The sequence below is a fragment of the Lepisma saccharinum genome, chromosome 17 (genome assembly GCF_977018435.1).
Source record: "Lepisma saccharinum chromosome 17, izLepSacc3.1, whole genome shotgun sequence".
In the NCBI taxonomy this organism is placed as follows: domain Eukaryota; kingdom Metazoa; phylum Arthropoda; class Insecta; order Zygentoma; family Lepismatidae; genus Lepisma; species Lepisma saccharinum.
Genome location: NC_139245.1, coordinates 51,457,758 through 51,474,108, shown reverse-complemented (window position 1 = coordinate 51,474,108; position 16,351 = coordinate 51,457,758). Strand labels below are relative to the sequence as shown.

Here is a 16,351-nt window from a genome sequence, read left to right as displayed (position 1 = left end):
ATGTAGTTTATGGTCCTGGGGTCTCAGTCAGAGATAAAAGGAAAATTCAGGTGATGCAAAATTCTTGTATACGATTTGCATTGAATATAAGAAAATATGAACATATCCTGCCTCATTTGAACACAAAGAAAATATTAACAATGCACAGAAGAAGGCATCTGCACTATCTTGCACCATCAAACATTAACAAATATGCATTTACGTGTACATGTGTGTGTGCCTCTATATATATATATATATATATATATATATATATATATATATATATACTTAAAATTGTATTTAGAATTTAGTTTTAAGTAGTTATATGTATATACACTTACTCGTTAATTGTATCTTTACAGTTCTTAGTTGATTTCAAATTGTCCATACGTTTTTCTTTCATCTTTCTTACTTATTTACTATTATTATTATTATTGGTTTTCTCTTCTTTTTTTTCTTATTGGATATATATACCGTTTGTAACTGTAGACTGTATTCTGACAAGGGTTAGGTGGGAGAACAGCGTGCGCTGAACCTAGCCTGCTCAATAAAGATATATTATTATTATTATTATTATTATTATCATCGTTATTATTATTATTATTATATTGGCATTTATGTTATTCATATACTTTCAAGTTAAGAACTTGTATTAAATTATTTACACTTAATTGTTTTCATAATTTATGTATATATTTACATTTTATCTTATGTTGTAATATTTTTCGTGAATTTTTGCAACATTTATTCAGAATTTATAGGCTACTAATTATACCAAATAATATATGCAATATTTTCATTGTTTTTCAAATCCAAAATGAATAGGATTATATCTATCTTTCATGCAAATTTTGTTGTTTAAGTACAAGTTAAACACATTTCTTCTTAATATCGATTTTTGTTCAACAATGTACAAGATTGAAGTAATTTGTCTTCGTTATAAACTAAATCTTTATTTAATAATTTTTATGTGCAAGAGCAAATATGAATTATTTTGATAAAATCAATTTAGTTATTCCTATATAGTTTAATATTGTAATATTATAGCAAAGTATTTCTCCCTCGTTTTCATTAAAATATCATTTTCCTATTGGCTGTTTATGTTAGGAGTGGGGGAACCATGCCAAGTGTTTCTGGTGATGTAAAACTTTCACGTTGGCATTTTTAATTGTTGCCAACCTGAACTTTAGCTTAGTATTGCTAATTAACATTGATCTGTTATATAAATTATCAGTTTTTCTTGTGTTATTTTATGTTATGAGTTTGTATTATTGTAAGATAGAACAATCTGTTATGCTGCGCAGGTAGGCAGTTGAGGTCTTGCTATTAACTGTGAAGGTGGTGCGTGGACTCTTGTGTTAAATAAGTTGCTTATCACTGCCTACGAGCATGCATGACCCAAAAAATTATAATTTCACTTGTGCGAATCAGTATGTACGCACGCGATTCGTGATTAAAGTTTTTGGACATTTTAATCATAAAGTATTTGAATTTAATTTTACTGTCACGTGTTGCAATTCGGTGGTTTTCTTCCTGGAGGAATGTGGATCATCTTAATGCAGATCCCTGGGTGAGAACTAGTAATTCCAACTGACCAGCCAGAGCAAGGAGCGGTGTATTGCCAATTCGGATATCCATACCCTGGAGTTAAGAGTGGTAGCACTTTGCATTGTTTTTGTGGCACTGCAACTAAGGGCCGCAAAGAAAGAAGACTCCCCCCTTCCCAGTGAAGTGTTTTCCAGTGCTCCCTTAGTGATTTGTCCAACCCAATCCATTGCCAGTTTGTACCGAGCCTTCCGATACTTCAGTGGCATGTTGCAGCCAGCCGTGAAGCGACACTTCAGGTTACCAATGTTTGGACTGTTGGCTTCTTTATCACCCGGAGTGCTGTCCAATGACAGTGACTGTTGTGGGTGGAGGTGATCACGAGTTTCAATTCCAGAAATGCTTCGAAGTGCGACATCAGCCAACTCCGAGGGCTACTTTTTCATCTCCAGCAACAGTGATGCCTGAGTGGGCCAATGTTTTGGCCTCCCTTGCAGTAAAATACAAAAACTGCAAGAAATGGTAGGAACAGCTGAACACAATGTTCGAGGAAAGATTGAGAGTTGAAAAAGAGGAAGAGAGAAAAATACATGAACAGCTGATCACAGCTTTCTGGGAAAAGAACCGAGAACAAGAGGAGAGATTGAAAGCTGAAAAAGAAGAGGAGAGGAGATGCCAAGAGCAGCTTACAGGCCAGTTATCCAAAGTGGTGCAACAACTTAGATCCATCCCTGGCTGGTTTCAGTTAACTGAAGACAGGATAACTCAGGTGGAGTTGGCACAGGAAGAAATTGTTTGTAAACAGACTCTTTAGAGACAGAAGTTGTTGTTGTGCAAGAGGAAATGATGAGACTCAGTGGTCGACTGTGAAGTGAAATTTTGGAACTTCGAACACATGTGCAGAGTATGGTGACCGAAACATGCTCGACTCTAATGTACTCAATAAAAGACCTTGGAGAACGAGTGACAAACTTATTGCTACGTGCAGACGCGGCTTTCCATGATACAGGTTTAGCTTCACTAGAACTTCCAGTGACAAACGAGGGTGACTTAACCCATAAGTGAGTTCCCGGTGCCCTAACAGCTGATAGACTTCGCAATATGGGTAACGATAGACAGCTATTTTCTCATGTCCAGGTACCCATATCTTATCAACATGAACAAGCAAGAATCGATCAGCGGCGTGGAATGAGATACGAAGTTCCTATCGACAAAAACAGTATTCAGTGTCAAGACCATGTGTGAATGTATGACGGACATCAACCAGCTGCCGAAGTTTGATGCAAACATGAAGCCCATTCTGCCGAAAAATACCTTCGCGAGTTGTCCCTAAGCTTCGATCTGATACAAGTGCCAGATGAGTGTCGATTGGACTTGTTATCCAGAATTTTTATTGGCATGGCAGAACACTGGCTATTGGCTAACCACGATCAGTTTCTCGACTATGAAGATTTTTGCAACCAATTTAAGGCACAGTTTGCTTCTATTGAGGCCAAACAAAGGCAACTAGCAGCTTTGCAGAGATGGCAGTACTCGCGCCAGACTAATGCAACCATGGAAATTATGCTTAGAGCATATATGCAGGTTTCAAAAATCTGTCAGAAACACTGCGAGAACCAGAAGTTGTGATGTTGATTATAGAACAATTGCCCTTCCGTGTACGTCACTTGTGCCTAGCAAATTCTCCGAGAAACATTCGTGATCTTACTGCTTTCCTGAAAAGCTACGGACCACTTGTATTCAGGCAGTACAATAACGCAGGTGGTGAGCGACGATGTGATGAAAATGCTAATTCTCATCATCCACAGAATACCAGGTCCCCACAAGTGCGCATGATTAGGCAGAACGTGTGGCCTAACAGACAGGGTCAGAGACAATATCACCCGTATCCGGAACTCGTTGCCTAAATCAGCAAAACCACACAGTGCAAACAGAAGAGTGCTTAGACAGGACCAGGTGCTGGACTCCTCCAAGAAGAGGAAACTAATACCGCAGGAACAATGGAAACCAATTAAGATCTGATTCACCGCAGCGCAGACCAATGGTTAATGCAGAGACTAATACTGAAGACCTGCAATTAACACCTGAGCAGCAAGAGGTCATAAATTATACAAGGCGCTACTATAAGAGTCTGGATGTTCAGAGTGGCCAGGAAAATGCTCGTCTTGCCTAATTAAGTCATTCCGAGTTGGGTAAGGACTGTGCAAGGAGCAAACTGCCTCAGAAAAACCACCTGATATCAGTACCAAAATAGACCTGTGAAATAGTGAAGAAACTCTTATAAAATAACTATATGTAAGACTGTAATACTCCATAAGTAACACCACTTTAGCTGGACTGTTTGTTTATTCATAGTGGACACAGGAAATTTTGAAGAGCATAAAATTGACATCTACGTCTTAAAAATTTTCCCGCTGATATGTTTTTAGGAGTTCCCTTTCTACGTGGTTACCAGGCCAAGTTGGACTTTCAAGTAAATAAGTTGACACTTCAACTATATGATGCATCCTCCATCACCGAAAATATTATATGTGATACGTGTGCCACAGGATAGTATAAATGTAAGCATCATATCTGCGAAGATAAGTAGAAGGCAAATGTACAAAACCTGAAGTGTAAATTATATGAGAGTCCAAATGTATGTATTGTAATTACCATTGGCTTATGGAGTTGAATTTCCCAAAAGGTGAGAAAGATTTAGCGGAGTGGAGAGTGAATTAAATTTAATGAAACAGGTGGCTGTGTTTCAAAATCTTTTATCGATGCCAATCACCAAATGAGATACACATAAAAAGTTTGTGCCAAGTGGGAAAACAACTGTTTAGTAAAACGAACTTAATGCTTTTGTACATGTCTTATCTAGTCCTACAATTCTCAAGATCTGCTGATTCTCACTTATACCAGAAAACATATGGTCAATGAATAATTATATTTATGAAAACATCGGTGTTGCTCCTTCAGAACCTTTTATTCAATCCTCCTTGTCCAACGACTCAAGAACCAGTGCATTTTCAGTGAAAATTTATTCAATAAACATTCTCTTTTTCATGTTCAACTATGATGAATAATCTAGTTCATTGTGTTGTTTAATGTACTACGACAAAAACGAAGTAAAGGGAAAAAGCTCTTTCTTTCCGACACAAAACTATAAGACTTTTTATTGAAAGAAAAGCATTGTTCATATATAGTTTTTCAGCCTTGTAACAATCAGTTCTTTTATTTTCTGTCTTGTTTATTTTTCTTTGACTGAATCAAATGAAAGAGTTATTTAACACCAATGGCGCAGAGTGTATAACGTGATAAAAATGCCATTGTTGATCAAACAATAAATACAACTCATTATTGATAAGCTCAAAGAGGCAAAACAAGTAGGTCAAAAGAAGATTGTGCTCTTTATAAAATTAGGTCAAATAACAATGACAGAAAGAAACATAAATTCCAAGGAAAAACTTGTAAAATATTAAGTTACAGACAGCTTATATTTATCAATGTATATCATATAGGGTAAGGATGGGGTAAATGGATACTGGGGCAAACGGACATCCCCTAAGAAAAGTATGAATATTTTCAGTTTGAAGTTAGCAACAGTGCAGCAGTTTGAGTTGTGTATGAACCTGAACGTTTGGAGCAGTTGTGTTGAGCATCGGAAGAAATCGTAAAGGTGAAATCCAGCATAAAAACCTGACCAGGTAAGCAGAAAATGTACGCGCAAAACCATGAATACTAAAAAATGTGTTCCGAACAAAAGGATTGCATAGGTTACTATTGTCCTGCTGAAGTTGTGATTTGAAATGTGGTGAAGGCAATGATTCCTTTATATATATACACATGTATTGACAACATTGTGCTGCCATCTGGTGGACTTTTTCAGAATGTAAAGTCAAAGGCTACAAGTGGGGCAGATGGACAGATTGCCATTGGGGCAAACGGACATAGATGAATTGTATTGCATTTAACTATTGTTAGGTACTTTTTGATTGAGACACTAATGTATATTTGACTCAGTAATGGAAATGGCAAGTGTGAATTGTATAGAATGCATTTTGTACCCATCAAATGTTTGTGTTTCTAATACAATGTGCCCTTGTTACAGGATGGTGAAATATCGAGAACGAACAATGCTGTAAATGGGTTCAATGCTTATGGAATATATCCCGTTAATCCACAACGACTGCCTGGCATGTCTTTGTTCCTGCGACTGTCCATGTTCATGATGAGCGATCATCAGATCCTACAGCAAGAGAAGAGGATGTGTCATCTTGTGAAAGTTTTGAGGAGCTAAACCTTTTGCCATCAACTTCTGGAACCTGCAGCAGGAAACACAAAACTGGGCAGTCACATATATTTAGGGATCCTTCCTTCATCGCTTGCCTCAAGTACAAAAAACTGAAAGCTGCAGCAAAAAATCAAGGAAGTTTTAACACACCACAAGTGATGAGTGCCGTAAATGCAAAGATGTGTACAACCAGGGTCAAAATTGGGTGCAGTGCTTAGAGTGTTCTCTCTGGTTTTATGTAAATTGTGTTGCAAAGGGAAATGACCCATATTTGTGTGTTGTTATTGTGAGAGTGATGATAGTTCATAAATCATCACTTGTCTATCTGCCCCGATCAAATGTCCTTCTGCCCCGAACGTGCGAGGTAAATGGACATTGCTGCATCCGGGGTTTGATCAGACTATTTTGAGACAGATGTTCATTTGCTTAGATACTATGTGCTATCATGTGTTAACTGAAGGTTCACACCTTTTATGCCAATAGTTATTTTCATTTTTCAATAAAATGTTTGAGAGTTATTTTGAAAATTGTGCTTAGGGTGTCCGTTTGCCCCATCCTTACACTATTATCCAAGTTGATTGTTCATGTACATGCATATTAATTGATATTTATTCTAACTTTCCATGATTATATGTAACGTGATAGTCTATCTCAGTTATATGTGTAAGAAATTCTTGTGTTTGGTAGAAAACTTAAATCTGTTATCAAGTATTTCTTTCAGTATAATCTGAGTGTATAATTTTATAATTGTTTTAATCGAATATTATTTGTGTTGTGCGATAGTAAGCATCTAGTTGAAAAAAAAAAATACTTCGATATACTCAGCAATTTTCATTATGCCGACAAGGGAGGAAATTGTAACAACCGCCATGGTAGGCAGATTTCAGTCGTATACTTTCAAGTTAAGAACTTGGATTAAATAATTTACACTTCATTGTTTTCATAATTCATGTATATATTTACGTTTTATCTTATGTTATAATGTTATTCGCGTATTTTTGCAACATTTATTCAGAATTTATAGGCTAATAATTATCCCAAATAATATATGCAACATTTTCATTATTTTTCAAATCCAAAATGACTAGGATTATTTCTATCTTTCATACAAATTTAGTTGTTTAAACACAAGTTAAATACATTTCTTCTTAATATCGATTTTTGTTCAACAATGTACAAGTTTGAAGTAATTTGTCTTCATTATAAACTAAATGTTTATTTAATCTTCGTTATGTGCAAGAGCAAATATGAATTATTTGTTAAAATTAGTTTAGTTATTTCTATATAGTTTAATATTGTAATATTATAGCAAAGTATTTCTCCCTCGTTTTCATTAACATATCGTTTTCCTATTGGTTGTTTATGTTAGGAGTGGGGGAACCATGCTACGTGTTTTTGTCGATGTAAAAACTTCCACGTTGGCATTTTTAATTGTTGCCAACCTGAACTTTAGCTTACTATAGCTAATTAACGTTGATCTATTATATAAATTATCAGTTTTTCTTGTGTTATTTTTTTGTTATGAGTTTGTATTATTGTAAGATAGAACAATCTGTTATTCTGCGCCTCACGCTTGAGGTAGGCAATTGAGGTCTTGCTATTGAGCCTCGGCTGGATGTTTCTCTCAACAGCTGAAAACTGCTTCTCCTTCTAGTGACAAAATCTCCTATAATATGCTTCCAATTTCGGTGATACTCTGCAAGGCTTTTCTAGTTGGATACACGAAGTGATGTAAGTTCTTAGAAAACAATTTGGAGTTCTAGTTTGGCATGCAAAAAATAGTGAAGTAGCAGTAATGGGATCTGAAAAGCAGCTTTAAAGGGGCGTTTGAAGAGTTTTAAAATTCGATAACGTTTAGGTTAAATATTGTGGATCTTAGTATCGTGAATTTATACAGATAATTCCAAGCATTTGCACAATATTTTCATTAAATATAATATAATTTTATACAGGTATCTATTTCTCACTCCTTCTGAAAGTTCGAGGATTTTCCGCTTGTAGCGCTGCTGTCGTTTTTCAACATGCAAACCTCGCGTCTGTGAGACATACCCCTCGTAGTGCAGGGGTGGAGGTTTCACCTGCCAGTTCATATTATAAGCTATCTCTTTTCTTGCCATCTGGGTTTCTGTTGTTCAGGCAGAGACAGACCTTTATGAAATCAGGGAACTGCATTACTTCAGCGGCTCCTGTCAACAAACAAGACAGACAGTTTTGGAAGTAGAAGCAGTGAATCGTCAAGATTTTTAGTCACACAAATTACGGCAGTTTATGAGTCTGATCCAAAGGAAGAAGGCAAGTTATGTCGTTCAGTTATTCTGTGATTTAAACTCTTCACTTTTGTTTTATATATTTATATATTTACTTTAAGCATAATAATGGGAATAAATATATGCAGTAATCAAATTGAATAAAATGTAGAAAAGAAGGGACAGAGATTCCTATTTTGACATTTTTTTTTTTTTACTTCATGTAGTTATAAATACTTCGAAAGTCCAGAACTCACAGAATCTTTTCAGGCTGGAAGGTTTCAAACATTCGTACTGATTTATATGAATTTATTGAAACTCAAAGTAAAGAATAAAATATTCTCTTCCTTGTATAAAATGTTCTATTTTTTGGTTTGAAAACTATCAATGCGTGTGTACACACACACCATCAATCACACACACACACAAACACACACCTAGTCCTGCGTTCATCCCAGCAACAAATTTACCTGCAGTATTGAGACTGCAATGCTTTCAAGTATGAACATGGTGAGGAGCAGGGAAATTATTCTAAATTTCTTTGCACACCATGAATTCAAAACAACATTTATTATAAAAATTACCAATTTAAATTGACGTATTAACGTGACGTGTAACGTGCAGCTGCCCCCTTACTCAATGTCTGGTGTCGCGTGATTGTTTCACATTTTCAGTGTATCTTGCTGGCCAATAATAAGTGAGGGTCGAGCACAGTGCTGTCACACAGAACATAAAATTCGCTTTGTATGGGAAATTATTCTTGTGGATTCTTTTTTTGATTAATATAGAAGATTTCACTTTTTGCTTTAATGTTAACAACTGCATAAGCACTTCTGACAAGGAGAAGCAGCGTTGGAACATTATTATCCAAGATTAACAATGTAGGGGTATGGAAAATTCCATTTTAGAACAGCACACATGAATTTCCTGTTTCTTAGTGAAATATTTATAATTATTATTTCTTAATTTTTGAGGATTTTTGATAATTTTAAAAACAGATAATTCCGAAATATATGAAGATCTTGGGCCTCGTTCTGCACTCATTAGCAATTTAATGGAAATTGTGAACAAATATAGGTCTACCTCAACATGTATCCATTTTAATGCCTGATGGAATTTAAAAGGAGGGATCAGGATGAGAATGATTCCACCCCTGTTTTAAATCATCCCAACCTCTGGTTGTGAATGATACAACCTTTATTTCATAATTATTTTTTCAATTTCAGGAACTTTACTAACCACAATAACTTAATGAACTTGAGAAAGGAAATAGCAATCCATGTATATGAATTATCTAATTTTCGAATATCTGGTTCTGGTTTCTCCGAATGTCCGGATATTCTGATTAACCATATTATTGGTCCTTCCTTAGGCATTTCAGTGGGTATGAGGGGTAATTTTCTCTCTGGATGCTACATTTCGTTACATCTGTGGACGATATGTTGACAAGTTGGTCAGACACAAAGGTCATGACAAGGACAAGAGCCACTATCTGTTCGGAAATTCGAAAGCTTCCTGATTTTAGTTTTTCGAAGAATTGGCTCTTGAAACGACGTTTACTTGGCGCTTCTCATTGTTTTCATCAGGATGTCTTGGAGATATTCTCTCAAAGGTCAAAACAGGCTTAAACTTTCTGCGAAACCCAAGAAGAGGAATGCTCTATATTTACAGGAATACTGGAAAAAGAGAAGGTAAGTTTAATTTTTTATGTAGAATTTTAAGTGGCATATTAACGAAATTCAAAAAAGCAGCTTTAGTAATTTTTTGACAGAGGTAACACCTAAATACCTGACTCTACGAAAAGTTCAGTTAGTACTTATTGGTGAAATTATCCATCCATACATACATACATATTCTATATACTTTGCATATAAAGTCAAGGTACAAGTATAACACAGGAACCTGTATCACAAATAGACAGACAGGTGCATGACCAAAATTGTGTAAAAATACATTTATTGCTGCATGCAAAGCTGTCTGTTGAGAGAAATCAATGCAAATGCACAAGTTTTCAAAAGTGTAGAGAAATTAGCGTTGGATAGAAAACAGTAACATTATGTCATTATTTGATCAGTATTCGAGGTTTTGTAGAGAGCTCGCCATCTGTCACGATCTTCTGCCAACTTCCTTCCTTCACTCCACGTGATGTTCCTCCTGCTCAAGATATCCTTCATTCCCTCATTCCATGTCCTACGTGGTCTTCCTTTCGGTCTCTTTGCATCCAATCCTCCCATTCTTGCTTCCCATACCTGTTTAGGTATTCGATGTTCAGGCATTCTGCTGAGGTGTCCAAACCATCTGAGTTGTGCTTGCTCAACATCCTGATATATTGGTTGTGTGTTTAATGTTATTCTGATTGTTTGATTTCTGATTTTGTCCCTTCTGGTCTTTCCCACTGTTCTCCTCAAATATTTCATTTCTACTGTTTGTAAGTTTTGTTTTTGTTTTTCATTAATTATCCAGGATTCACTTCCATATATCAATGTTGGTACATAAGTTGATTTGTACACAATCATTTTTGTTTTTTTGGCTTATTTCCTTTTTCCCTAAAAATCCTTTGTTTATGGCATAGTATAATCTGTTTGTATTCTTTATTCGAGTGTTTAATTCTTCATCTATTTTTCCATTACTATTGATTGTAACACCTAGATACTTAAAACTTTGTACTTGTTTTAGCTCTGAATCTTCAAGGCTTATTATGCAGGGTTTTTCTATTCTCCCTATCCTTAACACAGTTGTTTTATCTTTGTTTATTTTCATATATTTCTTTGACATATTACGATTTATTATTTCTAAATTTCTTTGTAGGTTTGCTTGTGAATTTGCAAACAATACAATATCATCTGCATATAAAAGTTCAGATACAGTTACAGTTTTCAGTTTCCAATTTCCTACTTTAAATTTTCTCATCTTTAGTTTTATTTCTTTCAGAACATCATCCATTAGAATGATAAACAAGTATGGGGATAAAATATCACCTTGTCTTACTCCTGTTGATGTTATGAATTCCTCTGATCTGTTATTGCCAGTTCTGACATAACATCTATTTGTTCTGTAGAAACTTTGTATTGCATCTACTAATTGTTTGTTTACATTGTTTTTCTTTAGGGTTTTCCATAGCTCTTGCCATGGCACCCTATCGAAAGCCTTTTCCAAATCTATAAAGCATAGGTATAATTCTCTATTGTATTCTATAACTTTCTCTATTATTTGCCTTATTGTAAATATGTGATCTTGGACACCTCTACCTGGTCTGAATCCACTTTGTGTCTCCTCTAATTTATCTTCTATTTCTTGTCTTAGTCTAGTTTCCAAAATTCTTGAATAGACTTTGCCAGGCACACTGAGTAGTGAAATACCTCTGTGATTTCCGCATTCCCTGTTATCTCCTTTCTTATATATTGGTATTAGTATTGATATTTCCCAATCCTTCACTATCTTCTTTTCCTTCCATGCCACATTTATTATTCTGAGCAACAGATCTTCTCCTTCCTTTCCCATATACTTGATCATTTCTGGTGCAATGCCATCATGACCAGCTGCCTTTCCTAGTTTCATTCTACTAATAGCTTTCTTTAACTCTTCCCGTGTGATTACTTCTTGTTCTACATCTAGTATATCTGGTTGTTCAGGTCTTCTCTCCTCCTCCTCCTCCTCTTCATTTGGTATGTTTCTTTCGTTTTCACTTAACAATTTTTGGAAGTAGTTTTTCCATCTTTTCATTATTTCTTCAGAATTTGTTAATAATTTCTTATTTTCATCATATATAAATTTTAAAGGGCAATCTTTTTGTTTCCTCATGTTCTTCAAAACTTTGTAAAAAAGTTTTTGATTTTCCTTACGATTTTGCTCCATATTTCTTCCAAATTGCTCCCACATTTCTTTCTTTGCCTCTTGAACCACTTTCTTCACTTTATCCCTCTGCTTTCTATATTCTTCAAATGCCTCCAGAGTACCCCCAGACAGGTATTTCTTCCATTTTTCTTTCTTATCTTTTACCTCTGCTTCTATTTCTGGATTCCACCAATTTGTTATCTTCTTCTTGCTTCCTACTCTAGATGTTCCACATACTTGTTCAGCTGCAGATATTATTGCCCCTTTCCATTTACTCCAGAGTTTTTCTAAGTCCTCTTCTCTTTCTTCTACCTGCTCATTCGCTAGTTCTTCTTTCACTTTCTTTCTAAATTCTTCTTGAACCTTTTTCTCTTTCAACTTGTATACCTTTATCTTCTCTCTTATGTTGTAATTTATCGTTTTCTTCCTTCTATTCATCCTTGATGTCTTACTTTTAACCCCTATGGTCATATCTAATATGAGAAGTTTATGATCAGTGTTTACTTCTGGCCCTCTTTTAACTCTTGCATCTCTTATGAACTTTTTCATATCTCTCCGCACAATGATGTAATCTATTATAGATTTTTCATTTCTACTTGGTTCTTCTCTAGTATATTTGTGTATGTCTTTATGTATATACATAGTGTTGGTGATAATCAGATCATTTATTATGCAGAGTTCCAATAGTCTCTCTCCATTGTTATTTATAACTTCTTCTCCATACTTTCCTATTACTTTTCCCCATCGATCAGTTTTATTTCCCACTCTGGCATTCATATCTCCTAGGATAATAACTTCTTTATCTATGTCTTCAATAGTTCTTTGTAGTATTTCATAAAACTGATCTTTGTTGTTTGAAGTTTCATTCTCGTTAGGGGCATATACAATCACTAGAGTTAATTCTTTCTGCTCGAAAATGTCTACTGTCATTATTCTCTCATTTATAAATTTCCATCCCTTGACATTTTCCTTTCTATCTTTATGTATCATACATGCCACTCCTGATCTTGCTCTTTCTTGTTTTGGTACTCCACTGTAGAATAGAAGAAAGTTTTCATCAAGTTCTTCAATTCCATTACCTTTCTTCTTTGTTTCTGTAACTGCAAGGTATTTCACTTTTGTTTCCTTTATCTCTCTTACTAATTCACATTCTTTCCCATTTAGACCCCTTACATTCCATGTTCCGACATTCACTGAGCCATATCCTCGCCAATTCGTCGTCGTCGTGATCTGTCCGGCTTGCTCTCTTGTTCTTCTTTTAATCATTGTAGGTTCAAATGTGCAGGGGATTGGCCTACAGCATTTTAGCCCAGTGGAGGGGCTGCCTCCTTTCTGCCTCTGGGCTTGCAGTGAGCATAGCTTAGCTGTTCTTAGCTGTTCTGCTCTACGTTTTACGGGTAGAGTTAAAGTCTCTCACTCCAACCCCCAACCTGGGGGACCAGGATTTTCTTTCGGGGTTTACTCCCTTAGCCTTTGAAGTTCCCCTTCTCCACAAGGCAGTGGTTTCCCTCTTCTCCCAAGAGGGTGGGTTGCCTCTTCCGCCATCTCTACCGTTCCGAAGGTCTCCTTCTCCGCCACAGATGTCGTTGAGGTCTTCACCGTAACCCTGGCAAGGGGCCCTTACAAGGTGCTACCATCCGGAGCCAGATGGACCAAGGTTTTTTATAGAGGTATTACTCCTCTAGGTCCTCCGCCTCCTCAGCCGTTGAGATGACCATCCATCTTCTTCCGCCTTCGGAGCCGTTGACCGTTAGGTTGCTTCTTAGTCTGGCTCTTTACCCGCTAGCCTGCCCGACAAAACCTCGACACCAATCGGTAGAAGAGGATCGGAATAAGTAAGTAAGTAAGTTGATCAGTATTTTCACCTACTCTATTCATAATGTTTGCAAATTTATCACCAAGTCCAACATGTCTCCAATTAATGTTATTATTGCTGTGAATCATATGAAATAGTGACAAAAATCCAAGATGGTTCAGTTGCACCCATCCCTTCCCCGCAAAGACCGTGGACGGAGTCCTCCAAATCATTCATATCAATTAATAATATAAATTGATGTTTTGATGCATATGTAGTAATTGATCAGTCAGACCTGTAGCAAAGGGATAGGCTAAGGAGGGGGAGGGATGAAAATTGAGACAACAATCAAAGCCTCCACCGGGTATAGAACCTGGGACCCTTTGATTACAAGGTGACGACGCTACCACTGTGCCATCGGGGAGGCCCTGCAAACTTCGAATCTAAATACAACCTATATTATTTTAATGAGTTTTTCTTTGTTTCCTTATTTCATAAATTGAAGGAAGCATAAGAAAAAAATGTCGAAGGACCCAAATAAAATGTCAGTGATTGCTAGTGCATGAGAAGGATCAAGGGGGTGGTGGGCAAACCACAATCCTGTCTAGGGTTCCAAAATACACAACTACGGGGCTGTAATTGGTTAATATTGTAATGCAAGTGGCTGGTTAAGTGATCGATAATTTTTCCACATCTTATTAATACAGAATTCTAGCACATTGATTGTTCGTGTGACCGATTCAATTATTGTTTCATGTACCTACAGATCCATATCTAGAGATTTTTAGTCCAAAGCGAGAATACAGTTTGCTGGCATGAAATTCGAAAATGCAATTGAGAAGTCATGTACTGTCATTTAATTTGGATTATTCACAAAGAGGGTGGGGAAGGTTGGTGTTAGCCTATAACTAGGGTTGATATACATTCCGGATTTTCTGGGACAGACCCGGAATCGGGTGGGAAAGTAGAAATCATTAAGAGTAGTATTTTCTTTAACATTATTTCTGCTTAAATGCGTGGACATAATTTTAAAATGAACAATCTAACTATACAATCAATAAAATAAGAGTGGAAATCAGACGCCTTACTGACAAGACCATCGTAACTCCTAATGTATTATGTAAGGTATAGCCAGGCCCATGCTGGAGTGGTTAGCACATCGTGCTACGATGCTAGGTGTTCCGGGTTTGAATCACAGCCTGGGTATTGATGTCTGCGAGTGTCCATTCATCAGTTTCATCATATCATTTATCACTCATCCACCCCCTTTTGCAAATTAGCCAAAAGTGGAACAAAGAGCGAAGTAAAATAAAGCTAATCAATGAATCAATCAATTATGTAAGGAGAAAAAATATCTTTCTGATTTTTTGTAAATCTTCAATTTTCGTGATTTTATTTTCACTGTTGTAAAATATCGTCTTCTAATATTAAGCTTCAAAGCTGTGTTTTCATTTTCCTCTGCGTTCGTGAAAATTGATTCTGAAGTACCTTACTATCGAAGGACCCTACAACAGTTTTAGTGTTTTCTCCATAATAATTATGGTAGCACACATAATAATACTTAATCTGGTTCAACATTCCCTCCCGCCGCCCCCTGATGGATTGGTTAGCACATCGTAGTGCGATGCCACGAGTGCTGGGTTTGAATCCCCGCCTGGACGTTGGTATTTGTCAGTGGTCAATCATCAATTTCATCATATCATCACTCATCCTTATCTTTGCAATTAGGCAAAATTGTCAGAAAAGCAAAGTAAAATATAGCAAATCAATAAACAATAAGCACCCCACCCTTCCCCCAGGCTTCCGGTCTGCGGCGTCGTTGATTTTCACTTATGAAATGTAGCAACCTAGTTGTAACTATTCGCCTTTGTTTCATCTCTCCAAAAACAAACCAGAGCTAAATAGAAATTCCTTGGTACTCGTATTTTTGTTGAGATTTTATTCTAATGAAGCTGAGGCGTGGTTGATGACAGGAAACTTAGGAATGAACACTCACGAAGAACATCCAGCGCCACCAAATAAGTAATTGGGCGGTCACAGATTCCAGGTAGTTGAGGGCTTTGGGTGAACAAGAATTTGCGGACCCCAGTTACCCGATTCTGGAGATATCCATTCCCATAGATTCCGGATCCCAGAAATTATGGATATCAGTTGTGTAGGGATGTTGTTTGAAAGGCACGAGGCTCGCGTATGCCTGGCCAGATATTCATTTCAAGAAAGAAGTTTAGGATGGTATCATGTAATGGTGATTGGGCATTGCCCATGGGCTAGTGATTTATATATATATATATATATATATATATATATATATATATATATATATATATTCTCCTCCATAGCCGAGCGGTTATGGCGTTCACTCGTCTTGAGATCGTTCGCTGCGGGACGACATAGGTTCGAATCCGGCTCTGATCAGAATTTATTTGGCCTACGTATAGGGCCGGTGGCAACCCACCATCGTGAGGAAATTGGGGAGCTCCGAGTGAGTCAGCGTAATCCGGTCGCGAAGTCCTACAACGGCTGGGGGTCGATCGGGCTGACCACCTGTCCCCCTAGTCTGGCTGCAGATCTCCACGCCCCCTTGGTGGCTCACGTGGGAGGGAGGCCAGCAGTTGGTAGGTAAGCCTTGGCCCAATATTGGGCTGTTGCGCTATAGGATTATTATATTCTAGT

General features: G+C 36.7%; 1 protein-coding gene across 1 annotated transcript; it reads right to left on the bottom strand.

Annotated features, from left to right (window-relative positions):
• Positions 1–5,735: 5,735 nt before the first annotated feature.
• Positions 5,736–12,660, bottom strand: LOC146001410 (uncharacterized). Its single transcript, XM_083138727.1, has 2 exons — positions 12,049–12,660; positions 5,736–5,834 (listed from the first exon to the last, which is right to left on the bottom strand). The coding sequence occupies exons 1-2, from the start codon at positions 12,658–12,660 to the stop codon at positions 5,736–5,738; spliced, it is 711 nt and encodes a 236-aa protein (XP_082994853.1).
• Between the last annotated feature and the right edge of the window lie 3,691 nt (positions 12,661–16,351).

What these genes read in the sequence shown, in the direction of transcription:
- LOC146001410 (XM_083138727.1), bottom strand. Translation starts at nt 12,660, where the DNA reads ATGAATGCCAGAGTGGGAAATAAAACTGATCGATGGGGAAAAGTAATA. An exon ending in ATCCAGAAATAGAAGCAGAG is followed by an intron (nt 5,835 to 12,048) that starts GTAAAAGATAAG and finishes TTCCTGCTGCAG; the next exon opens with GTTCCAGAAGTTGATGGCAA.